The 14605-nt window shown below is 38.3% G+C and overlaps 1 protein-coding gene across 1 annotated transcript in view; it reads right to left on the bottom strand.

Annotated features, from left to right (window-relative positions):
* PSAT1 (phosphoserine aminotransferase 1) overlaps positions 1-14605 on the bottom strand; it is a 65180-nt gene that overhangs the window by 31032 nt on the left and 19543 nt on the right. The window contains exon 7 of the mRNA XM_001367044.5: positions 4300-4428. Within this exon, the coding sequence (XP_001367081.2) occupies positions 4300-4428 (129 nt within the window). The remainder of the gene's footprint in view (positions 1-4299; positions 4429-14605) is intronic.

The raw sequence follows: 14605 nt of genomic DNA, 5'->3' as shown, positions 1-14605 counted from the left end.
GAAGCTGTCCCGTAAATAAGGACAACCCATAAATTATTTATCTGTAAATAAATCTCTACTATCAGAGGATATATATACGTATATAAATAACATGTGACATATGTAAATGTGTACAAATAACATACATGTATATATGTAGCATAATAACGATCTAATCCACTAATATAGATAGAAAGGAGAGAATTAAAACACTAAACATTAATAGACAGGGACAGAATAGTTTAGGGTTAAAAGGGAATGTTGTGACTAGAGAGGTAAAATAGGGACAGAATAAACCAGATTTCAATTGATGCAACTTAAGACACATACACACACACACACACACACACACACACGTATATATATATACATATATAAACATATATCTAATTGTTATGAATTGTTACATTGGAATTAGCATTACATAAGGTATAAGATAGTTTAATTTTGCTTAAGAATTAAATTTTATATTGATTGTAATAGGAATGACTTTTGTATTAAGAAATTGTTATATTGTAAAACTTTGTTGGCACATAATCCTAACCCTCTTCCCACAATTCAGTCTTAGCATAAAATAGGACCTTAGATTAGCAAATAGGCAGATTAGGATAAGATTTATTATTTTGGAAGGGGGGAGGTTAAATGGAAATAATACGTAATATAGAGATTAGAATAGACATAGAAGGTAGGTAACTGGCATGGGACAGGGTGGCACCACACAAACAACAGGAAATGGAGGTTTTATGACAGAGGCTGGCACTAAAGAAAAAGTTCCGGGCTAAAGAGTGTGTGAAATTGATCACCTGACAGGAGAGGAGCCCCAAGAGATGGGAATCTGGAGGAGGAGAAGATTCTGGCTGGTAGAGGAGTTGGTTGTTCTTAGTCTTGAGAAGCCAAAAAGAGTAGGTGGGAAAAGACTTTCTCCTGAGGGTTACCCACTTTTCCTGCTGGTGACTGGAAATCTTTTCCCCCAACATTTCCCAGTTTAAGGGACTTTGTGAAGAAAAACCTAAGCAGACTTTACCTCAGCTCCTGTTGCCCAGGGGTGAGTCAACCTGTCTTTCTCTCAGGGGGCTCAGGCTGCCAAGGCCTGAATTTCCCCCCAAAATCGAGGAGGGAGGGGAAAAGGTTTAGGTAGAGACAGGGACCTCCTTTCCCCACTTTCCTTTTCCCATTCTTCCCTGCCTGTTATTCCTTTTGTAATACCTGATTTAGTTGGCATTAAAAGTTATCTGTTCCCCAAGTTGAGTGTGAGTGAACAGATCAAGGGAAGAGCCTTTGGTCTCAGGTAGTAGAGAGGGGGACAAGAGGGACAAGAGCGAATTGGGGAGGGCAGCTTTAGCTAAGGAGGAAAGGCAGAAGGGGGAAAATGTTCAAACCCCCTCTCCTCTCTCGGAGCCAACCCTAAACATCAGCTGTCTCCCCTGAACCCCACTTTGAGATGGGAGGTTCTCCACTCCTCTTTTCCCCTTTATAATACAGGGCTTAATAAACAAACAAACAGGGGACAGCTGGGTAGCTCAGTGGATTGAGAGCCAGGCCTAGAGAGGGGAGGTCCTAGGTTCAAATCTGGCCTCAGACACTTTCCAGCTGTGTGACCCTGGGCAAATCACTTGACCCCCATTGCCTAGCCCTTACCATTCTTCTGCCTTGGAACCAATACAGTGTTGATTCAAAGATGGAAGGTAAGGTTTTTTAAAATAAATAAATAAAAGGAGGACTCGACAAGAGTTGAATGGGAAGGCCAAGAATGGACAGGTATGATCTATATCACTCACAATAATATTCATGTTAATAAAAAGCACAGATCCACTTGAATAAATAATGGCAAAGAAGATATTTTATGTAACAGCGATGACTATATAATAAAAATAAAACTGATCACTATCTTTCCCAGTCCCTCCCTTTATTCCCCAGGCCATCAAGACTTCACATAGGGCAAGACTTGACATGGTAATCGATGCTACCTTTGTAAGCTAGGAATATTCCTTCTGGTAAGACAGAAAATCATCAGGTCCTGCCACTTGTTACCACTATATTTTAAGACTTTTTGGGTCTTACCATTTGCCCTGGTGGTATGCGCAAACTGTCAGGCACTATGTGACCCTTATTCTGTTTACCTTAATTGAAGGAAATGACCAAGAAAATTCCAGTCAGGAAGATCTAGATTCAAATCTGGCCTCAGGCACTGACTAGCTATGCCTCTCTTGAGCAAGTCACTTGGCTTCTGTTTGCCTTAATCCACTAGAGAAAGAAGTGGCAAACTACTCCATATAGTCAGACATGACTGAATGAGTAAACAATAACTGGTAGATATACCCTAAAGATCCCTGATCCTTGCCACTATTTTAGGCATTGTTTCTCCCAATTGTAGAATGGGTCCCTTGAAAATATAAACTATGTTATTGTTTCTATTTCTATCCCATATGTTTAGAGCACAATTCTTGACACAAAGTAAGAACCTAATAAAATTTTTTTTCATTTGTTTACTCTATTATTTCAAGCACTTGAAAGCAGTGTGGAATTAGTGATGAGGGGGGAGAAAAGGAGAAAGCTCTTTTTAAAATACCCTTTAATCCAGTACAACTATAGTCGTTTCAGATACAAGAAAAAGTCTATTTGCAGGTATGTTAATAAGTATCCGTTGGCTGATTACACTCACTTACTGGCAATGGAACACACCAAAAAAAAATGTGTTTATAAATGATGAGATGTTCAAATGTCATTATCAATTTAACTTACATAATCTTCTTTCCTTTCAAAAGTGTTTAGTGTTATTTTACTCTTAAATGGGTGATGCTTCCTGTCTGATGCTATGGATGGAGAAAATGTGGGCTTATTAGCTCTCATTTCCATTACAGCCCTGGGAGAGCATAATAAGAAACTCCTCCTCATTTCCCATTTCAAGCCCTTCACAATCTGGCTCCAGCTTACTCTTACCTTTTCAGATTCATTCTTCATTAATCCCCGTCACATCATTTTGGCACAGCCAAAACTGGCCTATTTTGTCTCTAAACAGAATGTTTTCTTCTGTGCCTCAGTATGAGCTGTCCAAGACCCAGGATGAGCCTCCTCCTGTCCTCTGGCTAAAGCATATTATGAGACTGAGGTCACCAGCACAGAAATGTGAGCCTCTGGCAATTGGGAAAGTATCACAGAATGGAGTCAACACCATGGGAGATAAAGGTCCCAATCGCTATTGGAACAATCTAAAGTCAGCCCTGACTGAATGGAATGACACTCTCTCCCCTATCCCTCTTCCCTCCTCTTTTAGCTTATTAACCAATTACAATGTTTACAAGACATGGAAGTGACAGAAGAATATCTTGCTTTCCCATCACTTGCTTCCTTAAAAAATACCAAAGGAAGTTAAGGAAAATGGTAACATCACACCTGGAATACACATTAGAGACAGAGCTTTCCTGTACAAAAGAGGAATGCTGGGAAAACACTTAGGGGCTTCCCTCTTCCTCCCCCTATGTTGGACTGATGTAGATACAGAGATCTACAGTATCCCTTGTCTCTAGCCTAGAAGGATAGAGTGAGGGGCCCAGAGCCAAGAAGATCTGCATTCAAATCCAGCCTCAGACACTTCCTAGCTCTGTGACCCTTATTCTGTTTACCTTAATTGAAGGAAATGACCAAGAAAATTCCAGTCAGGAAGATCTAGATTCAAATCTGGCCTCTGGCACTGACTAGCTACGCCACTCTTGAGCAAGTCACTTGGCTTGTTTGCCTTAATCCACTAGAGAAAGAAGTGGCAAACTACTCCATATAGTCAAACACGACTGAAGACTGAATGAGTAAACAATAACTGTCTCTAACCATTCTGGGGCAGGGCCCAATTAGCTGGGGAAAGCAACATTCAATAAATCTCATTTGAATAAGCAAGTTTTGTGCACCTTCTCTTTTCTTTTCCTAGTACAAAAACTGATTTGCCACAACTTATTTGCAAAGGCATTTTTTGGCAAATATAGGAATTACAATAGGTTAGAGAATTTAATAAATTCTCTTAATTTTAAGAAAAAAAAATCCTGTGAACTCAAAAAAATAGCAAAATTTCTAATGCTTATCTCTGGTAGAAATTATGGCATTTCAAGTAGTAATAGGTAAAGGCAATTTTCAAACAGCTCAAAAAAAAAAAGTCTAAGAAGCAACTAAATAATCCTTTAACCCAGAATATAAAAGACACTTAATTTTAAAATGCTTGTAATTAATGTCAGTGGTGACATTAATGTCAAATGAATAATGTGGTATCATAAATATACATTTTTAAGTTAATACAACATAAAAGAGTGAAATGAGATCATATCAACTTACACATAGAATCCTTGGGATTCATCAATGATATCATAAATCATTTGAGATTTGATAAGGCTAAGTTCCTCCATAGCTGTAGCTCCTCCATTATTTTTAATCCATTCCAGGACCAAGCCCATGATGTAGATGCTGAAATAATAGCAAAAGAAGACATTTAATTTAGCTCTGTCAAGGAAAGAGGACACATGTAAGTGGCATAATCCAAGTCCCTAATAAGGATTAAACATACATATTTATTTTCCACTGCTTGAAAGTCCTAAAAATACTTCTACTGCATTACTACTACTATTAAGATTCTCTTCCTCCTCCTTTCTTTGCAACAACCTCAAAGTAGTCTCATTATCTTTAATGGTCTTGGTAAATTCAAAAATTTGGTTTTGAAGTGAGGAATCACACTTGGGGTTCTTGACTGAAAGGACTTTCCAGGCCTTTTGGATCCTGATAGGGAAGGAAAGTTTGGAAACAATAGCATTCAAAATATATAGAGGAGAGTTCTGGCTAAAGTACCTTCACAAGCCCAATCTAATCTTGCAAAACCTTTTTTTAAGACAGTTGGCTTCCCTCCATTTCACAGGTTGTCTTTTAGGCCAGTGCAGGAATATAAAATTGTTTTAGGGAAAGGGACAGAGTGGGGTCAGCATTCAAAGTAGTCCAGCTATTACTAGTAATATTCTCTTTAGCAGATCTGGAATAATGGTACTCAGCCTCTGTGCAGAAGATACATCTCATACTAAACACTAAAAAGATGCCTAATGACTCTAAAACATTGATGGCAAACCTTTTAGAGATGGAGTGCCTGCCCCCCACCACATGTTGGGTACTCTCCCACCCCCAACTAGACTATTAGGGGGAGGGGTGGAGGAAGAGAGGAATATCCTCAGCAGACAGAGGGGAGAGGGGAGTGCCCAGCACCTGTGCATTCCCATTGGCTAGGCTAGGCAGAGGTGAAAAAATGTTCTCAGGAGTGGTGGAGAGGAGGAGGGGAGCAGCTCTACCTTCTGCCTTTCTAGTAATGAACTGGGGAGGGGGAAGATAAATTTTGAAAGAAACTAGGGACTTTAAAGAGTCAAAGATCTCTAATAATCAGAGAAATGCAAATCAAAACAACTCTGAGGTATCACCTCACACCTAGCAGATTGGCTAACATGACAGCAAAGGAAAATAATGAATGCTGGAGGGGATGTGGCAAAGTAGGGACATTAATTCATTGCTGGTGGAGTTGTGAATTGATCCAACAATTCTGGAGGGCAATTTGGAACTGTGCCCAAAGGGTGATAAAAGACTGTCTACCCTTTGATCCAGCCATAGCACTGCTGGGTTTGTACCCCAAAGAGATAATAAGGGAAACTTCCTGGTAAACATGGCTGCAATCTAGAAGCAAACTTTTTCCTCTGCCCCAGCACTGAATGGAATAGACTACCTCAAAGAGCATAAAAATCATTTTTGGAAGAACAGAGGGACTCTCCAGTAGGCCACAGCAATGAAGGTATGTGGGGTTTGAGCATTTCCACACTATAAGAGGGAGAGAAAGCTCACACTCAAACATGAGTTGAACTACCCTCCCCCACCTCACCTATGTAACCAGAGTAGGGACCAGTGCACTAACCGGATATAGGGAGGGAGGGAGGAATGTCTCTGTCGGGGGGGGGGGGGGGGGGGCGGGGGGGAAGGGAGGGGGAAGCCCGCACCAGGGTACTTAGGATCTAACGAGGACTGCCAGGGAACTACCCCTCAGAGTGGTTTCACAGGAAACTCATGCACACTGGAGAGTGCGCAGACCTTGGAGGCTCTTGCTAATTGCAAATGCCTTGGAGACTCTAGAAACTGCCTGAGGCCTAGAAACTGCCTGAGGCCAAAGCTCTGCTCCTCGCTGTAGTAAGAGGAGGGCACGTCAGGATCCTTGGGAATTGAAAAGGTCAACCAGGAAACTACCCCTCAGAGGAGTTTCACAGAAGAAGCCTGCGCATGGGAGAGAAGAGACCACAGACCAAGCTGGCATGCTAACAAACTGCAGAAAAAACCAGCCTGAGGCAAAAGCACCGCCACTTAAATCCACAGAAAACCCACCCATCTCACTCAGACCTCTAACTAAAAAGGAAAGGGAAAACCACCAAAGGGATGGCTCATACTGCCCAAGATCAACCCTCCAAGAAGAAAGGGGAAAAAGTGACTATTGAAAACTTTTATGGAGGGAAAACCCAGGCCACAGAGGAAAAGGAGGATAAAATTCAAACAAAATCAAAACATGCCCCCCAAAATGGAGATTATCCACAAGCTCTGGAAGTACTCAAAATGGAGCTTATCCAAAAGATGGAAACCTTCTGGAAAGAAAAATGGGAAAGAATTCAGAAAGAGGTCAACAGCCTGACAGACAAAAACTTCCAATTGGAGAAACAGCTGGAAGCCTCAAACAGAAGGGCAGACCAAAGTGAAAAGCAAATCCAGTCCTTAAAGGCCAGAATTAAGCAACTGGAAGATACTAATTTTGCAAAACAGCAAGAATTAATAAAGCAAAGTCAAAAATCTAATGAATTAGAAGAAAAGAAAATATCTCACTGACAAGGTGACAGACCAGGAAAACAGAGGAAGGAGAGACAATTTGAAAATCATTGGTCTACCTGAAAAAACAGAGATTAACAAAAATCTCGATGCCATAGTACAAGAAATCATCTAAGAGAATTGCTCTGATATTCTCAAACAAGGGGGCAAAATAGAAATCGAAAGAGTTCATAGAACACTCTCTATACTAAATCCCCAAAAGACAACCCCCAGGAATGTAATCGCCTAATTCAAGAGCTTCCAAGCCAAGGAGAATATCTTACAAGAAGCTAAGACGAGAAACTTCAGATACAGAGGAGCCCCAATAAGGATCACACAATCCTAGCAGGGCCATGCTAAGAGACTGCAAAGCCTGTAACACAATATTCAGAAAGGCAAGAGAACTGGGTTTTCAACCACGAATCTACCCATCAAAACTCATTATATACTTCCAGGGGTAAGTATGGGAATTCAACAAAATAGAAGATTTCTAAATATTTGTAAAGAAAAGACCAGAACACAGTGGAAAGTTTGACATCCAAACACAAAGAGCAAGAGAAACATGAAAAGGTAGATATGAAAGAAAGGGAAAAGGAGAAAAGTGTTTTTTTTTTCCTTTTATTCAAACTCTCTTCTATAAGGGCCACAATTAGATCAAATTATATATACTAACACCTGGGGGAAATGTTAGGGTAACTTTCAAAAATTGTATGCATTAATAGAGTAATCAGAAAAATCACTCATAGGGAAAGATCAGGGCATTAAGATGAATTGGAGGGGGAAAAAACAAAAAGAAAGAAAAAGGGAGGGGGAATAAATGATAGTACTAAGATATACTTGAAGAAATAGAAATAAATAAATAAAACAAACTTTGTCACATAAAGATACACATGGGAAGGGGAGGGGAGGAAGTTTCTTATAAGAAGGAGAGGAAAAGAGTGCTAATTGGTATTACTTAAACCTTTCTCTCAGTGAACTCAATTCTGAGAGGGAAGAGCATCTAGATCCATTGGGATTGTGAATTCTATCTTATCCAACAGGGTAAGGGAGAAGAAAAAACTAAGGAGGGCTGGCGAGGGGGGGGGGGGAGGGAGCAAAAAAAGGGAGGGAAGAAGAGGGAGAAGGGGAAGGGAACAAAAAGGAAGGGGCCAGAAAGGGAAGCTTACCAAGGGAGGGGACTAGGGGGATTGATGTAAAGTAAACCACTGGTTTAAAAGGTTATAGCAAAAGAAGAAAGGTCAGAATAAGGGGAGGATATCAAAATGCTGGGGAATTCACAAATGACAATCATAACATTGAACATGAATGAAATGAACTCACCCATAAAACATAGACAAATAGCAGAATGGATTAGAATCCAAAACCCTACCATATGTTGTCTTCAGGAAACACACATGAGGCAGGTAGATACTCACAAGGTCAGAATTGTAAACCTTAAAATTTCTTAAGACTTATAAATGTTGGAAATTTCACCATTGGGAAATTTCATACTTGAAAAATTTCCTACTGATAGTCTATTGGAATGTGAACCCCATTGGCATGGGAGGGTCATTCTCCTCCCTACTTAAGATTTCTTTAGGACAGAAACCTTTTGCTGAACAATGGAAAGGGCTTTGACCTATGCTTAAGCATAGAATAGGAAGTTCTTTGAGTCATGATTTATTTTAGAATCGATACAATAGAGATACTTGGAATGACAGAACCAGGTCTTGGAACTTCCAATCTCCACCCTGCTCAGGGTAACAGGATTTAGGAAGGGCTGCAGCAAAGGATCAAGATTTAATTATTTGAGAATTGTCCCTTCGTGGTCGCCACAATGTGACAAGGAAATCACTTTAAAAGACTGATATATATTAATTTAAGGTTGCCAAGGAATTCAGCTATGTAATTCCTAAATGAAAACTCAAGTCAGCAGTCAACCCTTTATGGAGTTTAGTTACAAACAGGAGGAAGAAAGGTATTAGAGATAGAGAGAGAGAGGGAGAGAGAAAGGGGAGAGAAGGGAATAGGGCTTAAATACCCCTTCTGTTTAGGCTGGGCCAAAAGGCCCAAGCCCTTAGATAGCTGAGGCAAAGAAAAGAGATCAGTCCCTATCACTCACGTGACCAAAATGGAGAAACAGTCTCAGGGGCCTCCACCTCCAGCTTCCTTCAGAGCAAGCTTCTCAGAGCACAACCTCTCCAACCAACCACCCTCCTGGTCCTCAGACCCCTCTATCTTTAAGGAAACTATCCAAGTTCCCTCCCCTCAGTTCTCACATCTACCAATCACTGTCCATGTCTTCCCTGTGCCAATGGTGGCTCTACCTTAACCCAGGACTGCCCAGAGGTCTGTGGCTTTGCACATGTCTGTTGAAGGTCATATTCTCAAATAATTAAATCTTGATCCTTTGCTACAGCCCAAATTTCCTAGACTTGTGAATGTTACATATTTCACCATTGGAGATGCTTTTTGGACATCCGCCTATACAGGCTAAGCCTTTCTCCCCGGCTTATACATCGCTATTAGGGGGAGATATTACTATTGCTTCCTATATACAGGAGTTACAGCACAAACTACGTGAACTTCATGAATCTGGTGCTGCAGTACAAGCTGGACCATTAGACTTTTCTCTGCATGACCTGAACCCAGGAAATAAAGTTTATATCAAGAATATCAAGCGAACTAGAGCAACTCAACCTTCATGGGAAGGACCATTCCAAATATTATTAACTACTCCAACATCTATAAAGATTGGAGAAAGAGACTCTTGGATTCACTGCTCACATGTGAAGAAAGCATCTTCTGCTGAGACTGATTGACTCTATCCTATCATATGAATTGTGACTATATATTATCATATGAATTAGAGATAATAATCCATAGACAAATGGATGCTGTTTTTTCAAGAATATATTGAATTACTGATTTTTTTCTTATTTTTCTTATTTCTTTTATTTTTTGATCAGAATATTTGATTTTTTTCTCATTTTTTGTACTGAAGGTACACATAATTAATATTAATATTTTTTCCCTGCAGTAATACAAGTTAATATATATACTCTTGCTATAATATCAATATATGCCTAAAAGCTTTAAGCTATGGGAACCTGCCATTTATTGATAAAATATTATAGGACTGTGATTAATGTTTGTGTCTGATTCCAGGAAAAGGGATAAAAACAAGGAGCACAGACTAAACCTGAATAGTGCCAATAGAGCACACAAGAAATATTAAAGTGAGACTCGAGGTTGCGACGCTTAACTTATGTTTAAGTCGTAGGACTTCCTTGTATCTACACTCTTTATGAAGTACTCAAACAAGTACAAAGCTTGACTATCATGCTGGCTCCCTATATCCCTGAATGAAAAAAAAAATCAGACGAGGGAATGACATTTCCCCATCAAAATAGAATTCTAATTCTTTTCTTCTTATATTATGGCAACTTCCTGTAGTCTTGGCTACAAATGGCTAAGTGAAATATTACTGCATCCTGTCCTACATACTTGTGGGATAGAAATTACTTTAAATTGGACCTATACAAGGCCTATTTTGAATTTTTCTTATGTTTTTGATTATTTTTCTATTCTTTTGATAATTGACACATACATCCCCATAACTGAACACTGCATTCTGAACTAAACTTGATATTTTTTTAATACTTACTTCAGGGGGGATTGTATTTTAATTTAAAATCTAAGAATTTTTGAATTTTTTTTTGTTTAAGATTGTATTTTTATAAAAATCCAAGAATTTTGAATTTTGTTTAAGATTTTACTGTTATAAAAATTCAAAGATTTTGATTTTGTTCGAGAAAAGATCTTCAAGAAAGAAGCTTGAAACTTTTATATCCAGAGAATGAACTGTTGCAGAAAGATGCCGAAAACCTACACTTCATCAAGAAGATCAAGAATGAACTTTGTATGATTTGATTGGACTGAACTTTTGATTGAACATTTATTGTAATTGTACACATTTATGCCAAAAGGGACTGCCCCTAATTTGGCTTTCTGTCAATGCGCCTAGCAAAACATTAGTTTTGCTTTCTTTTCTTTTCTATTTCCTCTCTCACTATTCTAATTTCTCTTAGAAAATTGAATATTGTGTATATCTATAGTTAGAAGTGCATTTAGAACTACAAATTGATTATGTTAAATGATCAATGGGGAGACTAGTCTCCCAATGATCACAGGGAGGATTGTAAACCTTAAAATTTCTTAGACTTGTGAATGTTGGAAATTTCACACCATTGGAATGTGAACCCCATTGGAAAGGGAGGTTCCTCCTGCTCCCTTCTTAAGATTACTTTAGGACAGAAACCTTTTGCTGAACAATGGAAAGGTCTGCAGCATAGATCAAAATTGAATTATTCCAATCTCCACCCTACTCAGGGTAACAGGATTTAGGAAGGGCTGCAACATAGATCAAAATTTAATTATTCCAATCTCCACCCTACTCAGGGTAACAGGATTTAGGAAGGGCTGTAGCAAAGGATCAAGATTTAATTATTTGAGAATATGACCTTCAACAGACATGTGCAAAGCCACAGACCTCTGGGCGGTCCTGGGTTAAGCTAGAGCCACCATTGGCACAGGGAAGACATGGACAGTGATTGGTAGATGTGAGAACTGAGGGGAGGGAACTTGGATGGTTTCCTTAAAGATAGCAGGGTCTGAGGACTGGGAGGTGGTTGGGGAGGTTTTGCTCTGAGCGAGGTGGCTCTGAAGGAGGACTGAGGAGGTTGCTCTGTGGGAGGACCAGGAGAGAAGCCTGGCTCTGAAGGAGGAGAATTCTCTGGAAACATTTCTTGAAAGGAGGCTCTCTTGAAGGGGGAGCCTGAGGTTGGCATGAGAAGCCTTACCTAGACAGATCTTGGGTGAGTGATAAAACCAACTGACTGATTTATTCATTCTTATTCCTTTCTTACTTTCTCTCTTTTTCTATTGATTAATCAGTGTATTATAAATTAAATTTCTCTATAAAACCCAGTTGGCTTGGGCATATTCATAAATTGGAAATATATTCCCTGACAACCATCTTATATTTATATAAAACCAAGACACAGTAGAAAACAAATTTCAGTGGTCATAATTGATATATATATATTTCCCTTGCTCCCAAACATTTTAATTATCACAGAATTAAAGGTTGGAGTAAGACCTATTGGGCCTCAACTGACAGAAAGAAGGCAGGAGTTGCAATCATGATATCTGACAGAGCCAAAGCAAAAATAGACCTGATTAAAAGGGATAGGGAAGGTAAATACATCCTGATAAAAGGGAGTATAGAAAAGGAGGAAATATCACTAATCAACATGTATGCACTGGTATAGAACCCAAATTTCTAATGGAGAAAGTAGGAGAATTGAAGGAGGAAATAGATAATAAAACTATACTAGTGGGAGATCTGAACCAACCACTATCAAATTTAGATAAATCAAATCAAAAAATAAATTAAAAAGAGGTAAAGAGGTGAATGAAATCTTAGAACAATTAGAGTTGATAGATATATGGAGAAAAATAAATAGGGACAAAAAGGAATACACCTTCTTTTCAGCAGCACATGGCGCATTAACAAAGATTGACCATACAGTAGGTCATAAAAACATGGCATACAAATGCAGAAAAGCAGAAATAATTAATGCAACCTTTTCAGATCATAAGGCAATAAAAAAAATGATCAGTAAGGGTACATGGAGAGCAAAATTAAAAAAAATCAATTGGAAATTAAATAATATGATGCTCCAAAATCGGTTAGAGAACAAATCATAGAAACAATAATTTCATTGAAGAAAATGACAATAGTGAGACATCCTTTCAAACCTTATGGGATACAGCCAAAGCAGTACTCAGAGGAAAATTCATATCCCTGAGTGCATATATTAACAAATTAGGGAGAGCAGAGATTAATGAATTGGACATGCAAATCAAAAAACTTGAAAATGAACAAATTAAAAACCCCCAGAAGAAAACCAAATTAGAAATCCTAAAAATTAAGGGAGAAATGAATAAAATTGAAAGTGATAGAACTATTGATTTAATAAATAAGACAAGAAGCTGGTACTTTGAAAAAACAAGCAAAATAGACAAAGTACTGGTCAATCTAATTAAAAAAGGAGAGAAGAAAAGCAAATTAACAGTATCATAGACAAAAAGGAGGACCTTACCTCTAATTGCCCAACTATATGGCAATAAATATGCCAATCTAGGCAATATGGACAAATATTTACAAAAATATAAATTGCCTAGACTAACAGAAGAAATAGAATTCTTAAATAATCCCTTATCAGAAAAAGATATCCAACAGGCCATCAAAGAACTCCCTAAGAAAAAATCCCCAGGGCCTGATGGATTTACAAGTGAATTCTATCAAACATTCAAAGAACTGCTAATCCTAATACTATACAAACTATTTGACATATTAAGCAATGAGGGAGTTTTACCAAATTCCTTTTATGACACAACCATGGAATTGATTCCAAAGTCAGGCAGGTTAAAAATGGAGAATGAAAACTACAGACCAATCTCCGTAATGAACATAGATGCAAAAATCTTAAACAGGATACTAGCAAAAAGACTTCAGCAAATGATCAGGAGGGTCATTCACTATGATCAAGTAGGATTCATACAAGGAATGCAGGGCTGGTTCAATATTAGGAAAACCATCCACATAATTGAACATATCAACAAGAAAACTGACAAAAATCACATGATTACCTCAATAGACGCAGAAAAAGCCTTTGATAAAATACAACACCCATTCCTATTAAAAACACTAGAAAGTATAGGAATAGAAGGGTCATTCCTAAAAATAATAAACAGTATAGATCTAAAACAAACCATCAGCTAACATCATCTGCGATGGGGATAAACTAGATGCATTCCCAATAAGATCAGGAGTGAAACAAGTATGCCCATTATCACCTCTAGTATTTAACATTGTACTAGAAACACTAGCAGTAGCAATTAGAGAAGAAAAAGAAATTGAAGGCATCAAAATAGGCAATGAGGAGACCAAGTTATCACTATTTGCAGATGACATGATGGTCTACTTAAAGAATCCCAGGGAATCAACCAAAAAGCTAATCAAAATAATCAACAACTTTAGCAAAGTTGCAGGATACAAAATAAACCCACATAATTCATCAGCATTTCTATATATTTCCAACACAGCTCAGCAGCAAGAATTAGAAAGAGAAATCCCATTCAAAATCACCTTGGACAAAATAAACTACTTAGGAATCTATCTGCTAAGACAAACAAAGGAACTATATGAACACAACTATAAAACATTCTCCACAAACTAAAACTAGACTTGAGCAATTGGAAAAACATTAACTGCTTGTGGATAGGACGAGCCAATATAATAAAAATGACCATCCTACCCAAACTTATCTCATCTATTTAGTGCCATACCCATTGAACTTCCACAATTTTTTTTTGCTGAATTAGAAAAAAACCATAACAAAGTTCATTTGGAAGAACAAAGGATCAAGTTCATTTGGAAGAACAAAGGATCAAGGATATCCAGGGAAATAATGAAAAAAATAAAAAGGAAGGTGGCCTTTCAGTCCCAGATATCAAACTATACTATAAAGCAGTGGTCATCACAACAGTTTGGTACTGGCTAAGAGACAGAAAGGAGGATCAGTGGAATACACTTAGGTTAAGTGACCTCAGCAAGACAGTCTATGACAAACCCAAAGACCCCAGCTTTTGGGACAAAAATCCACTATTTGACAAAAACTGCTGGGAAAACTGGAAGAGTGTATGGGAGATATTGGGTTTG

This window comes from Monodelphis domestica, chromosome 7 (genome assembly GCF_027887165.1).
Source record: "Monodelphis domestica isolate mMonDom1 chromosome 7, mMonDom1.pri, whole genome shotgun sequence".
NCBI classification, from domain to species: Eukaryota; Metazoa; Chordata; class Mammalia; order Didelphimorphia; family Didelphidae; genus Monodelphis; species Monodelphis domestica.
Note: the sequence above shows the minus strand (reverse complement) of the source record. Positions and strands in the feature narration are given on the sequence as shown.